This window comes from Lynx rufus, unplaced genomic scaffold (assembly GCF_022079265.1).
Source record: "Lynx rufus isolate CCGP_SWC_20201006 ecotype Redwood Valley unplaced genomic scaffold, mLynRuf1.p SCAF_5, whole genome shotgun sequence".
NCBI lineage: Eukaryota > Metazoa > Chordata > Mammalia > Carnivora > Felidae > Lynx > Lynx rufus.
In genome coordinates, this window is record NW_025814867.1 from 1734757 (window position 1) to 1749641 (window position 14885).

Below are 14885 nucleotides of genomic sequence, written 5' to 3' on the forward strand. Positions count from 1 at the left end.
TGATTGGTATGTTCGTGATTCTGTCCACATTATTTCTTTAAATCGTGTATTCACATATGTTCTGTAGTCTGTACTAGACAGTTCTAATGTCTGTAATTCTAAAATTTATTATCTGTTACCTGTGACTCTTAGTTCATAATGGTTTGCCTTGTGATTTCATTGCTTGAAGTTAATTTCATTGATGAGAGTTCTTTGAGCCTAAACTGGCAATTGTAGAAGCTTTCCTCAGAGATTTATTCCTGCTCAAAACTGGGGCATCACCAGTCAGGAACCCCCCCCCCCCCCGCCCGCCCCCCAGCCTCTCCTAGGTCTGGTCTCAAGTCGAGAATTCAAGGTCACTCACCTGTTGGCTGGGGATGCAAAGTCACATTGTGAAAGGAGCATTCGGGAATGCGAGGAATTGCTCAGCTGTTCTTGCAAACAATCGATTGCAGCTTGCCCTCTGACCACAATAATTCACATGCCCTTCAGGTACAAGATACACTCATGGACTTTTCTCAAAAGTTTCAACTGATTGATAGTGTCAGGTTCAAAGTACATGATCTTGTGGTCTCCATCAGGTCACATGGGAGGGTTCTTTGGTGTGGCTCCTCTCCATCCAGAGGCCTGTGAACTAAAAAGACGTCTTACTCGCACCCCAGACAGTTAGCATCAAAATCGGGTATCAGAACAGAATATCCATAATGGACACTCCATTTGAGAAGGGAAGGGACAGGAAGTTCATAGTAGTCACTGACTTAATGGCAGTTTTCAAATCCAACAGGAACCTGTCGTCAGGTCCCTTCCTTCTGGGATTGTGTTTCTTTGAGGGTTTTATTCTCTCTCTGGGTGTGGTTCTCTAAACCAGTGTTTTCCTCCGTTCTTGGTGTGTGCGGAACTCTGGGCTGTGCCTCCTGAAATATTTCCTTCTTTTGCATAAAAATCTTGTGTTTTCGACCCAGTATCGTTTTCAACCCTGCTTGAAAGAAGGCTCTTAGGTTAAACTGTCTCTGACTCTTGGTAGCACTCTTCAGAAGCACTGGTAATGCTCTCCTTGGATCACTCACTGTGAAAACTATGAGGGGCAACCTGGATGGCTCAGTCAGGTAAGCGTCTGACTTCGGCTCAGGTCAAGATCTCACGGTTTGTGGGTTCAAGCCCCACGTCGGGCTTGCTGCTGTCAGTGCAGAGCCTGGAGCCCGTTTCAGATCCTCTGTCCCCCTCACTCTCTGCCCGGGCCCAGCCTGTGCTGTGTCTCTCTTTCTCTCTCAAATAAATCAGCCTTTAAAATGAATTAAAAAAATTAAAATTCTGGTCTTCTGTGAATTTTATTGGGGTTTAAGCCATATTTACCCCCCATGCTGTTTCTTTATTATTCATCTTTCTCTAAGGGCTAGTCTCTTGGTTGTAACATGGGAAGAACCTGCCCTTTCCCACTTCTGAGACTTGTGCCCGTTGCTCCTGTCTCTGCAACACACTGCTTTACCCTTTGGCTCACTCACCTTTGTATCCAGCACTCAGCACTTCCTCTTATTGGTAGTTGAGGACTAAGTAGAATGAGTTTTCTCTTTGTACTTCAACCTTTAAGTACTATTTGGGAATTTCTGAGAGTGCCTACCCTAGTCATTCTGGCTTACTCGAAACATGCTACCCCCTGAATGTCAGAACCCTCTGACCCCCCTCTCTGCCCCCATCCAAGTAGGGGCGTCACCTAGTTTACGGTGAGTTCTAGAGCAGGAATCAGCAAACTGTAGCCCACAGGCCACGCATGTCCAGCCGACTGGTTTCTGTTTTACGCCTGAGCTAGGAATGCCTTTTTTTTTTTTTTTTTTTTTTTTTACATTTTAAATGATTAAACATATTCAAAAGAAGAATAAGACTGTGTGACAAGTGAAAACTATATGAGATTTAAGTTGTAGTGTCCATAAATAGAGCTTTATTGGAAGACGGCCCCACGCATTCGTTTTACATATTGTCTGTGGCTGCTCTCCTGCAGTGGCAGAGTTGAGTAATTGCAACAGAAACCATATGGCTTACAAAGTCTAAGACACTTACTGTCTGGCCCGTTACGGAAAAAATGTAGTGACCTCTGTTTTAGCGTGGGTAGACATCTGAGCAGAGCCGTTCTGTTGTTTTGGCCTATCAGTATGTTCCGGTGTGATTGTTGACCCAGTTACGTCTGAAAGAGCTCAGTCAGGTTGGAGGCCAGCATTGCCCTCCAGCCCCTGCTCGTGCTCCTGCCTGCAGACTCACTTTACCTCCTCTTGGTGTAGAGACTCGCTGTCCCTCCCTTGCAGTAATATTTGACATTAGAACCCATCACCCGTTCTGACTCTCTGCCTATGGTATTCATTCTCCTTGCTGGTGCTAAAAATGTCTGATAGCATTTGTTTAGGTGAACTTTAAAGCTGCATCAGAAAATGGAATAGTGATTGTGAGGTGAAACAGTTTGTTCCACAGAGTTTTCCCCTATGCAGAGATCCTTTTCTGTTTTGTTGGCCACCCAGTCAAAACCAAGGGGAAGGGACGCATTAGGCGGACTAGGATTGTAAAAAGGTTTACTTATAATACATACAAGAGATAAGCAAGGACAAGATCCGCACGTCCTCTGTCCTGACACTATTCACGGACCCAGTCCGCTCCCAGTGGCAGTAGCTCTGCTTATACAAAGTGAGTTTCAAAGGTAAGAGTGAGATAGGTTGGGGTCAGCTGTTCAGAACCGTGCGCATGCTTGAGAAATTCTGTAATGCCCGTGTCCAGGTTTAGAGACCTAATTGTCACATCTCAGCTGGTCATCAGGCCACATTCGGTGATATCTGTAGCCTTATGCGTCTGCAGCTTCCGTGGGACTTTCAAAGCCATTTAATTTCGACTCCGCCCACCCTCCCCACTAGGTTATTTGGCCCTACTCCTAAGACATAACTCACTGCATACTAAAAGGCGTTACGATCTGAGTGAATCGTGACTTGTTTAAAGTTAGACTTTTCCTATGTACGTCCTCAGTCCCTGGCATGTTTTTCTGGGCTCATTTGGGATTTGTTCAGATGCTCTGCGTTCCCTTGAAGGTTTTTAATACCGTGTTGTAGCTGGTGCGTTGATGTGTTGGCGTTTACGTTCTAGTCTACATACGATACCTTTCGTGAACTGCGTGCACGCTGCGCGCACGCTTCATGCTGCTCTCCCCCTCCGTCTTCCAGCCCTCTGTAGGATTCTGTCTTCCACGCTTGAGCACGCCAGAGTTGTCAACTGGCTCTGCGCTGGGATGTCTGCGCAGGCCTCCTCTGCCAGTTGAGAGGTATACTTCCCGGAGGCAAGTACTGTTCTCCAACTTGCCTAATGCTTCCTCTGGTTACTGTAACACAGTATTTTGCGGGAAGTGGCATGTAAGTGAACAACCCATATTGAATGAAAGAGGAAAGAAAACTGTTTCTATAAAAACTGTGTTGCATATTTAGGAACTACTTGATAAGGACAAGTCCCTAAAGAAATTTGTTTCAGCGGGCTAGGCTGGGCAGGACAACTGTGAAAGATTGGGAAGAAATAATAAAAATCCAGGCTTCTGCTTTCCTCTCAGGGGCCCATTGTTAAACACAGTGAAACTCAGGGGCGCCCGGCTGCCTCAGTTGGAAGAGAGAGAGTGACTCTTGATTGTGGGGTCGTGGGTTCAGACCCCACACTGGGTGTAGAGATGACTTAAAAAAAAAAACTTAAAAAAATTGAAGCCCATATGAAGAGATTGATTGGGTAAACGTTATGAGATGTTAATATTTTTTGTTTCTTTGCTTCAACTGCTTTTCAGTTAATCTGTTAGTTGCCAGGACTGATCATGGGCACAGGGTTGAGAGTTTTATTGTTACTTGATTTTTTTATAATATCTAGGGAATAACTAATTTATTTACTCTTTTAGCCGAATTTTCTATAGCAAGTATGCATTCATGCCGCTCTTAATTTATTAAATTGTCATTGCTTCCAGTTTGCAGTTTTATATTGCCTTGCAGCTTTGTGACGCTGTCCTGTGGTCCACCTCTTAGTCCCGTTAAAACTCACACACAACAAGATGGAGCTTCAAGGGTTTTGTTTGTTTTGTTAAAGATGAGGAGCCTCTTACCTGCCCTGGGAAATCCTGAGTGGGTTTTTTTTTTTTTATTAGGACAATGTTAATTTTTTATAAAATTTTTTTAACGTATGTTTATTTTAGAGAGAGAGAGGGAGAGAGAGAGAAACAGAGCGTGAGCAGGGGAGGGCAGAGAGAGGGAGACACAGAATCGAAAGTGGGCTCCAGGCTCTGAGCTGTCAGCACAGAGCACGACGTGGGGCTGGAACCCGCAAACCACGAGATTATGACCTGAGCCAAAGTCGGGCTCAACCGACTGAGCCACCCCGGCACCCCAAGGACAATGTTAATTTTTTAAATCCAGTATGATAAACTTAATTTGGGAGATATTATTATTTAATTTTTTAATTGGATAGATTTTTTAAGTTAATTGTCTCTTAGGATATACATTTGGTGTGGTTGAAATCGATTTGAATGTGTCGAATTATCACCATGAAGAAATAAATATATAGAGTTAGAAACTGAGTACTGCCTCCATCGATCAGGGTTCAGTCCAGAGACGAAACCCACAACAGGTATTTTTACAGAGAGAATTTAATATAAAGAATTGTTAAATGGACCTGGTGAATTAGAAATGAAAAAACAGGACACTAAAGCGTCATGGAGGTAGTAATTACAGTCAAGAGCTCCTATTCCTAAGCAGGGAAAACGAGGTGACGATTATTAAAACGTGGAGGTGGGGCCCTGCAGAGCTGCCGCTCCCACCTCTGTGAGGAGCTGCTCTGCGACGGGCGGGCGCCGTGGGCCTGGTGAGGGTTAGAACAACTGCTGACGGGAGCCAAGTGCTGCTACTGAAACCAGCGTCCTGTCAGAGCTGTTAGGGTTTTACTGAGACAAGCAGGAAGCCAGAAGGAGCAGCTCCCTTCTTCCACTTTCCAGTCTCTCCGGTGCCCCTACTGGTTCTCCTTCCATTCTCCCCGGTCCCCCTGTTGGCAGAGTTTGACAGGAAACCATTAGAATTGGCAGAAAGGTGGTTTGCCCGATCCTAGGCCCAGCATCCGGGAATGTGAAGGAGTACAGCCGGAGCTGGAAGACGGTGGTTCAGTTACTGGCTCTTAAACGGCTACTACCTATTAAGTTCACTTTTTTATTGTCTGTGTGCAGTCAGGGGAGATCTGTTTGCCTGTTGAAATTTAATTTCAAGAACCTCGTTTCCTTCACATTTGCTTTCCTAGGCCCTGCTGCGTACGTGGACCCTCCGCCTCATTTATTTGCCATCATTTATTGATATTCGGTGTCATTAAAATTGCTGTTTACCTTTTTAAATGATTGTCTTTTCACCTGTATTTCTCGCGTACTTGCTGTTGCATTGAATAAGGACGGGAGGGCTCTGTTGTTATAATTTGCATTTTACGGCTAGCCTGTCTTTATTTTTTTAATTTAATTTAATTTAATTTTTTTAAATTGTTCTTTAACGTTTATTTTTGAGACAGAGAGAGACAGAGCATGAACAGGGGAGGGTCAGAGAGAGAGAGGGAGACACAGCATCTGAAATAGGCTCCAGGCTCTGAGCTGTCAGCCCAGAGCCCGATGCGGGGCTCGAACTCACAGGCCTCGAGATCATGACCTGAGCTGAAGTCAGATGCTTAACCGACTGAGCCACCCTGGCGCCCCTGCCCTCTTACTTTATAAAGAATTGGTCAACTACTGCTAGGTACCTTGACTTTTCTGAAAGATGTTGATTTTATTTTAATGCTGTCTTCTAAAATGGAACTTCTCTCAAAATTATGCCTTGTTGATATCAAAAGAGTTATATTTTCCATATTTTCCTTGGTGCCAGAATGCGTAAAAATAAACTTTAGGCGCTCCTAGGTGGCTGAGTCAGTTGAGTGTCCGACTTTTGATTTTGGCTCAGGTCCATGATCTCATGGATCGGGAGTTTGAGCCCTGCATCAGGCCCTGAGCTGACAGCACGGAGCCTGCTTGGGATTCTCTCCCTCCCTCTCTCTCGGCCCCTCCCCTGCTCACTTGTGCTTGCACGCGCTCGCTCGCTCGCTCTCTCTCTCTCTCAAAAAATAAATAAACTAAAGAAATAAATCCATCTCCTTTTAATTAGCAGGTGCTTCTAAGGAAGGGGGTGCTGGAGCAGTGGATGAAGATGACTTTATAAAAGCTTTCACTGATGTCCCTTCTGTTCAGGTAAGGATGCCAGTGAAGAAGCGCTTCCTGTGATTGGTGCTCATACACCTGTTCATAGAGTCATTTTGGTCTCTTTCTCGAAGTTCTTTTTCCCCTTGAATTACTGTGTAAGTAAAACACTGGGCTTATTGTTACCAAGCTGTTATTTGCTTGGTGCGATTAGAGTTTCAAGGGATTTTTCACTGAGGCTAAAGTTGAGTCATTACCTTGAGCAGCGTTCGACTACACCCGCTTTTCTTAAAGCTGTTTGAGACCCATTGTTCTTCTTTCTTTTGACTCGGTTTGTTTTGTTTTTACACTCCTACCTTTTTGTCCACTTCATCTCTGTCTCCTTTACGGGCATTCCATTCTCTACCTGGCTGTTGAATATGGGGATTTCTTCAGGGTCAGTGGTGGGCCCTCTCCTTCCCACTTTCTTACTGAGTCACTTCTTCACACCCATGGCTTCAGCTCCCGCACAGGTTTTTATCTCTCTTGAGTGCCAGAGTAAGTTCTCCGCTGATATTTACCTGACATGTCCTTCTAGAGGTCTCAGAGGCATCTCAGACCCAGCCTGTCCGAAACGGGACTCATGATTGACCCCTTACAGGTCTACGCTTCCAGTGTTTTGTACGTGGACACCATCAGTCCAGTTTGCAAAAGTCAGAAATCGAGGAATCCTACTGCGTCGGATTTCTCACTTAGTAGTATTCAGAGTTCTTTTGCTTGTATCGTCTCCTAAGAGAATGTTTGAAAAGTTGTGTATCCTCTCACGGAAATAAATTTTTGAGTTGACCCTATTTCCCTTGTTGGGGGAGAGGAAGTCTGACATTGTACTCCAGAGCAATGCATCGTATCATAATAAGATTAAGAGCGGCTGGGGGCCTGCCTTTACTCTGAAATTAGGCAGAAGGACTATTGGGAGGCAAGAAAGCGCTGCTCAGAATCCTCCAACAGTCATTCTCTAACAGAATGTTATCTGGACTCCTTCCTACCTCACCTTGTCTCGTGCCCTGCTCCCCTCTGTACTCTTGTTTTTGGGGGCTTTTGTTTCAAGCAAAAGGGGAAAGTAATGGCTACTGAAAAAGAAAGACTCTCTTGAGGAAGGTGCTTGTTCGATATTGTACTCCAGAGCAATGCATCGTATCATAGTGATACTCAATATCACCAGGACCCCTTTTCTTTCCATCTCTCGCTTCTGGATTCCTCCGTTTTGTCTTCCCTCGTGGTCAGCAACATGGCTGCACTGCCCTCTGCCTCTTTTCTGGTTGATGCCGTAAAATTTGTGAGAGTCCTTCTCACTGAACCGATTTAGATCGCATGCCCACGCTGAACCCTTGTGATGTGGAAAAATAATGTGCACCTGTTGACTTCTGGTTGGGTCATTGGCTGTTCCCCTGGCCCCCTTTGCACTTTCTACTCCTGTACTTTGGCCTTCTTTTACTGTCCTTCTGGCGCAGAGCCTTTGCATGTTCTTTTCATTCTAGGGAAGGCTAATCTCCCTACTTGGCCTGAGGATGCTCACCTCATCCTTTAGCTCTCTGTTCACACTTGACTCTTTTAACTAGTTCAAGCCTCCCGTTCTGTACAAATAGACGCATGGAACTGTAATTCTGTTTGGCAGTACTTTTCTATTTGCAATTTTATATAATTTGATAAATTTCTTTTTTCTCTTTGTAGTTAGATTCTAAGCTCTATAAGGCAAAGACCTGTTGTTTGCTCACCATAGTCTCCTTCATGCCCAGCGTAGCGCATCCCTGTTATGTCAATATTTAAGTGAATGAGAGGATAACGGTGTTTGGCAAATGGTTGGCTCCTGAGGAGACAAAGCCTGTAGCTCTCCTGGTTACCGTGTGGGGGAGCTAACCTAAACCATGTCCTTCTGCAGTGGTGAATCATGATAAGGATATGAACGCTGTAGATACATACCTGAAGTCGTTTTGGGGAATTGGGCTTATTATTACTTCTTAGGATATTTGCGTCTTGTTTTTAAAAACAAACCATTTTAAGAATATATCTGAAGTTACTCATGAGCAGAGAAATAGCATAAGGGTAACAGATAAGGAAGACAAAGGATTTTACTTTATTGTCTATAATGTATTTCCATTTTCCACTAAAAATGGTACTAGAAGGTGGCTAACAGACACGTGAAAAGATGCTCAACATCACTCATCATCAGGGAAATACAAACCAAAACCCCAATGAGATACCACCTCACACCTGTCAGAATGGCTAACATTAATGACACAGGAGACAACAGATGTTGGCGAGGATGCGGAGAAGATCTCTTTTGCACTGTTGGTGGCAATGCAAGCTGGTGCAGCCACTCTGGAAAACAGGATGGAGGTTCCTCAAAAAACTAAAAATAGAACTACCCTATGACCCAGCAATTGCACTACTAGGTATTTATCCAAGGGATACAGATAGACTGTTTCGAAGGACACGTGCACCCCAATATTTATAGCAGCACTATCAACAACAGCCAAAGTATGGAAAGAGCCCAGATGTCCATCAATGGATGAATGGATAAGGAAAATGTGGTATATATACACAGTGGAGTATTACTCGGCAACCAAAAAGAATGAAATCTTGCCATTTGCAACTACGTGGATGGAACTGGAGGGTGTTATGCTAAGCAAAATCAGAGAAAGACAAATATCATGTGACTTCACTCATGTGGAATTTAAGATACAAAAGAGATGAACATAAGGGAAGGGAAGCAAAAATAACATAAAAACAAGGACAAAACATAAGAGACTCTTAAAAACAGGGTTGCTGGAGGGGTTGGGGTGGGGGGTGGGGTACATGGGTAAGGGGCACTAAGGAAGACACTTGTTGGGATGAGCACTGGGTGTTATACATGGGGGATGAATCACTGGAATCTATTCCTGAAATCATTGTTCCACTATATAACTAATCTGGATGTCAATTAAAATAAATAAGATGGGAGCAGTAACACTGCCGCTAAGTACTGCCATACAAAATAAGTTACATAGCATCTTATTTAAAAATAAAATGGTACTAGAATGAGAATTAATCTCGTTACTTGAAAGATTATTGTAAATATCGGGGCACAGTTTTGATTTTGCTTAATGACAAGAAATATTAATGGTATACTTTTGTATCTTTAAGATCTATTCTAGTCGAGAACTTGAAGAAACATTAAATAAAATCAGGGAAATATTGTCAGATGACAAACATGACTGGGATCAGCGTGCCAATGCAGTAAGTTTTATTTTTTGTTTTCTGGCCCCTTTCCTCTTTTTTTCACTGTTCCAAAGACATGGACGTTGGGCAATATTACTACATAGTACTTGCTTATGAAAGAGAGAGTTTGATGGCTAACATTTCTTTCTGGAAAATACTTTGAGGTGATCGGAATTCGCTTAGGTAGGGCTAGTTTTCATTGTTTGTGCTGATCGGTGCAGTGGAGCCTGGCTCGCGCATTCGTCTGTCTCTCTGGCTCGCGCATTCGTCTGTCTCTCTGGCTCGCGCATTCGTCTGTCTCTCTCCATGTGCCACCTCTTGTGTGACCAGGAAAACGTGAGCTTCACTGATGTCCCAGGGCAGCGGCTCTGTGGCTGTGACGAACGTAGTTGTTCCTCAGCAGTGTCCTCAGCTCATAGAAGGGCTTCCAGAAAAGCAGGTCACTTTGCCTGCATGCTCGATAGTCACATAGTATTGACAGAAATCAATGACAGTGTGTGTGTCTGGCTTGCTTTCTTTCCTCGTATGCATCTCTCTGAGTACAATAAATATTTTTCGCCCATGATTTGAAAAGAAAAAAGTCTCATATGCTTAAGAATATTTTATTTAGGGGAGCCTGGTGGTTCAGTCGGTTAAGCTGGACTTCAGCTCAGGTCATGATCTCACGGTTCGTGGGTTCGAGCCCCACGTTGGGCTCTGTGCTGACGGCTCAGAGCCTGGAGTCTGCTTCGAAGGGTTTCTGTGTCTCCCTCTCTCTCTGCTCCTCCCCCGCTGTATTCTGTCTCTCTCTCAAAAATAAATATTTTTTAAAAACTTTTTAAAAAGAATATTTTATTTAGGGGGCACCTAGGTGGCTCGGTCAGTTAAGTATCCAACTCTTGATTTCAGCTCGAGTCATGATCTCACGGTACATGGGTTCAAGCCCCGTGTCAGGCTCTGCACTGGCAGCTTGGAGTCTGCTTGGGAGTCTCTGTCTCTCTCTCTCTCTCTCTCTCTGTCTCTCTCTCTCTCTCTGCCCCTCCCCTGCTCACTCCCTGTCTCTCAAAGGTGAATAAATGTTAAAAAAAATTTTTTTTAGTAAATAAATAAATCTAATTTTGAAAAAGAATATTTTATTTAGCCTAAATTCCTTGATAAAATATTTGATAAATATTTTTAAAATAACATCTACATTGACAAAGGACTGTGTATGTTAAAATTTGTAAATTTGTCAGATTTACATCTGAGATTCCAAATAAGTACCTCAGTACCCCCACAAAGCCAGAGAAAGGGTTCCATCTGAAGTCTTCCACTTGGAGAGCAGCTTGTTCTCAGTCTCCACTTTCGTTAATAAATCGCATATGGCTTTCTGAAAATTGGCCTTTATGATGCTACAAACAAAAGAATGTTAGCTTCTCTTTTTTTTTTTAATTTTTTTTTCAACGTTTTTATTTATTTTTGGGACAGAGAGAGACAGAGCATGAACGGGGGAGGGGCAGAGAGAGAGGGAGACACAGAATCGGAAACAGGCTCCAGGCTCCGAGCCATCAGCCCAGAGCCCGACGCGGGGCTCGAACTCACGGACCGTGAGATCGTGACCTGGCTGAAGTCGGACGCTTAACCGACTGCGCCACCCAGGCGCCCCTGTTAGCTTCTCTTTAATAGGAAGTTTACATATTTTAAAGTATTAAAGTAGTTTAACAGAAAATGTGTCCCATCTTTGTTAAATATGGCTCATTACTCTGTCTTCAGCTCTGAGATTAGTATGAGACAGGACGACCTGTATCATAGGGGATCTGTGGAGAAACAGGACAAATTAAATGTTGTCAATATAAAACACAAACTTGGTACTTAAGAGTTTCCTGTTGGGGTGCCTGGCTGGCTCAGTCATTGGAGCATACAATGCTTAATCCTTGGGGTCGGGAATCCAAGGAGTTGTGAGTTCAAGCCCCGCTTTGGGTGAGATTACTTTTTTAAAAAAGTGAGTGTCTTTCTTTTACTTTGAAACAACCCTTTTGGAAACATATAGATGGTCTTTTAATTTAAAAAAAAGTTTTTTTGTAATGTTTGTTTATTTTTGAAAGAGAGAGAGACAGAGCGCGAGCAGGGGAGGGGCAGAGAGAGAGGGAGACACAGAATCCGAAGCAGGTGCCAGGCTCCGAGCTGTCAGCACAGAGTCCGACGCGGGGCTCGAACCCACAAACTGCAAGATCATGACCTGAGCCGAAGTCGGAGGCTTAACCGACTGAGCCACCCAGGAGCCCCTAATTTTTTTAATTAGAAAAGTGACATAGGCTCATTTTAGTAAGTGAAACAGTACAGAAGTTTTATAAGGAAAAAGTTAATAATTTACTTCGTATTAGGGAAACAAATGTTTTCATTTTGGAGTATACCCTCTTCTCTGTATATTTATGATAAAATAAACAGCTCCCCCCACTCCTTTTATAAAAATAGAGATCATACTAGATATGTTACTTAACAACTTATTTTCATTCACTTTCATAAATTGTGCCCATTCAGTACATTTGCTATAGGTGCCAAGCATATAATAGGTGCTCAGATATTTATTGAACGCAGATCAGTATGTACATATATTCCTTAGTTGAAAGATACCATGTAATTTACTAACCCATTTCTCATTCGATGCACTTAACAGTTGCTTTTTCTTTTTTGCTATTTTGACAGCATTGCAATAAACATCCTTATACACATTTATAACACTGGTGTTTCTATTTTTGTAGGTAGGCTAAATTTTTTAAAGTGAGGTTGTTGGGTAAAGAATAGATACAATTTTATTTTAGTAGATATTGCCAGAATGTTTTGAACAAAGGTGTCAGTAGCTCGTAATCTTCCTTACAATAAGAGTGGTCTGTTTTCTTTCTCATACTGGATGCAGTGAAGTCTTTAAGTTTTGCTAGTCTGATGAAGAAAAATGAAGTGTCTTTATTGTAATTAGCATTTGCTTATCTCTAGTAAGGGTGAGCACATTTTCATGTATTTATTTGGCTCAATTTAATATTGGGTTATTTGTCTTTGTCTCACTTTATTGTCATTCTTTGTGTATTGTACTCCTGTGTTACAAGTAATTTTTTCCTACCGTATTGTGATTTTTGTTTTTAGTTACTCTTGCTTAGGTGTCTTCTGACTTCGATGATAGTTTCCCTTCATTATGTGCTTTAAGATTACGTAACTATTCTTTCAGATTTTTTTGTACTATTATAGTATCTTATGTATCTTTTTCATTGTTAATCCGTCTGATTTATAAAGATCTCTTAGAATTTTACAGAACCTCAGAGTTTACTGTGAAATTATACATAATGGAGATAACGGGTAAACTTTTAGCTTCTCATTATGTCTGAGCACAGATGTGCACTGGTGGGTATGTTTTGATTATGTGATTTTATTAGGCATGTCGGGTGCTAACATGGAACACATTTGTCAATCCTGTATTAAAAAGTCATGCTAAAGGTTAGAAATAGGGAGAAAGAGCTATTTATTTCACAAAGTACCTGTGACCGTATTAAAATATGAAGCTGGCACAGTAGTCGGTCCATTGGATTCTGCACTTTTGCTTATGGGTGGGTGCAGGTTGCAAATCTGGCTCTTTTAAAAAAAATCCCCTTGGAGATAGTGGTGATGGTTTCCCATTTTGACTGTACTTAATGCCACTGAATTGTATGTTTTAAAATGTTTGAAATAATTTTATGTTAATGTGTATTTTACACAATAAAGAGACTCCCTTAAAACTTTAAGATTTACTTACCTATTCATGCATCATGTATGTCCATTATGTATATAACTAAATCTATATATAACGTTCTTTTCCAGAAAGCTTTTTGTGGTTTGCATGTTTATAAAATACATTTAATGCTGGTAAAAGGTCTGAATGTAGTTACACAAATATACTGAAATGTTATTTTTTAAATTTTGTTTAAATAATGAAGTTTTGGTAACTTTTTTCTTTTTTGCACTGACATTGTTTATGTCAATAATGAGAATTCTCTTTACTTTAGCTTAAGAAAATTCGATCATTGCTTGTTGCTGGAGCTGCACAATATGACTGCTTCTTCCAACATTTACGCTTGTTGGATGGAGCGCTTAAACTTTCAGCAAAGGATCTTAGATCCCAAGTGGTTAGAGAAGCTTGCATTACTGTAGCGTAAGTATGTTCTTTTTGGATTTGTATTTTTTATGAGTAAATTTAGTACTCAGTGACTCAGTGCTCATTAAGTAAAGCAGTAGCAGGATAACCCAAAAGCAGCATGTAAGTGATCCAAAAATAATTTTTATTATAAATAAGGATTCAGTTTGTGTGATTTCTTTCTTTCTTTCTTTCTTTCTTTCTTTCTTTCTTTCTTTCTTTCTTTCTTTCTTTCTTTCTTTCTTTCTTTCTTTCTTTCTCTCCCTCTCTCCCTCTCTCCCTCTTTCTCTTTCTTCCCTTCCCTCCCCTCCCCTCCCCTCCCCTCCCCTCCCTCCCCTCCCCTCCCCTCCCTCCCCTCCCCTCCCTTCCCTTCCCTTCCCTTCCCTTCCCTATCTTTCTTAACAAAAACGTTAAAATGTGCTTATATATCTAAAGCCCACCGGTTCATTTTTGATCACTGAGTGCATAAGAAGAAAATGAATGGGTCTGAGAACTATTCAGTTTTCTCTTTACTGATTTGGATGTTAACTGATTTGGATTTCCAGTTCTGAAATTTTAGCAATTATTCTGGAATTGCAGCGTGTGTCATTAGCTTATCCGTATCTAAGTTTATTCCGTATGTTAATATTCTCCCCAAATTCTAGTATGGTGTGACACTTACATTTCTTGTACCGCTACTTCTGATATGGGTACTGCTGTTGTCTAAACATTCCTTTGAAGATAGGGAACACAAAGATGTCTACTATTAATATTTCTAATCAGAATCCTGTCCTGGTCACAGCAGTGGAGGAAAAAGCCCAGGAAATAAAAACTATGAGGATTGCTAGAAAAGGAGCAAAGCTGACATTATTAACAGATGATACAATTATCCATGCAGAAAACCACAAGAATATATAGGTAAATTATCATAATTAAGGGATGACAGCAAGATGCCAGATGCAAGGCAATGTACAAAATAACTGAGCGTCTCTAAAAAGCAATAATAAAAAGGAAAACAAAAATCTACAAAATAGAACCTTGAAAAATATTTCATGGCGAGAGTTCTGCTTCTAGCTGATGATGCAACAGAGCTGGTACAGGACTGGCTGTCCTGCAGGAAAGTGGATAAAACGTGTAGAACAGCTGCTCATAGATGGTGGACAGTGGACAGAGCAGGACTCTGATTCTGGAAAGAAACCAATCCGTTGAGCAGTATGATCAGCACAGTGTGACCAAGAGACGCTTTCTGGACCTTGGAGAAGGAAGAAGGAAACCAAGCAGAGCAAGACAGTTCCATCGAGTCGAAGAAGAAACAGAGACTGGAGTTGCGGAAGGCTGTAGTGGTTACCACTTGCGATGCAGAATCCG

At 42.0% G+C, this 14885-nt stretch overlaps 1 protein-coding gene across 8 annotated transcripts in view; it reads left to right on the forward strand.

Moving 5' to 3' along the window:
• CLASP2 (cytoplasmic linker associated protein 2) overlaps positions 1-14885 on the forward strand; it is a 182194-nt gene that overhangs the window by 67406 nt on the left and 99903 nt on the right. For 4 of the 8 annotated variants that reach the window (XM_047098781.1, XM_047098785.1, XM_047098782.1 and 1 more), the window contains exons 9-11: positions 6150-6232; positions 9344-9436; positions 13411-13556. In XM_047098781.1, coding sequence (XP_046954737.1) covers positions 6150-6232; positions 9344-9436; positions 13411-13556 — 322 coding nt within the window. The remainder of the gene's footprint in view (positions 1-6149; positions 6233-9343; positions 9437-13410; positions 13557-14885) is intronic. The other 4 variants (XM_047098783.1, XM_047098788.1, XM_047098784.1 and 1 more) reach the window with 1 other exon arrangement.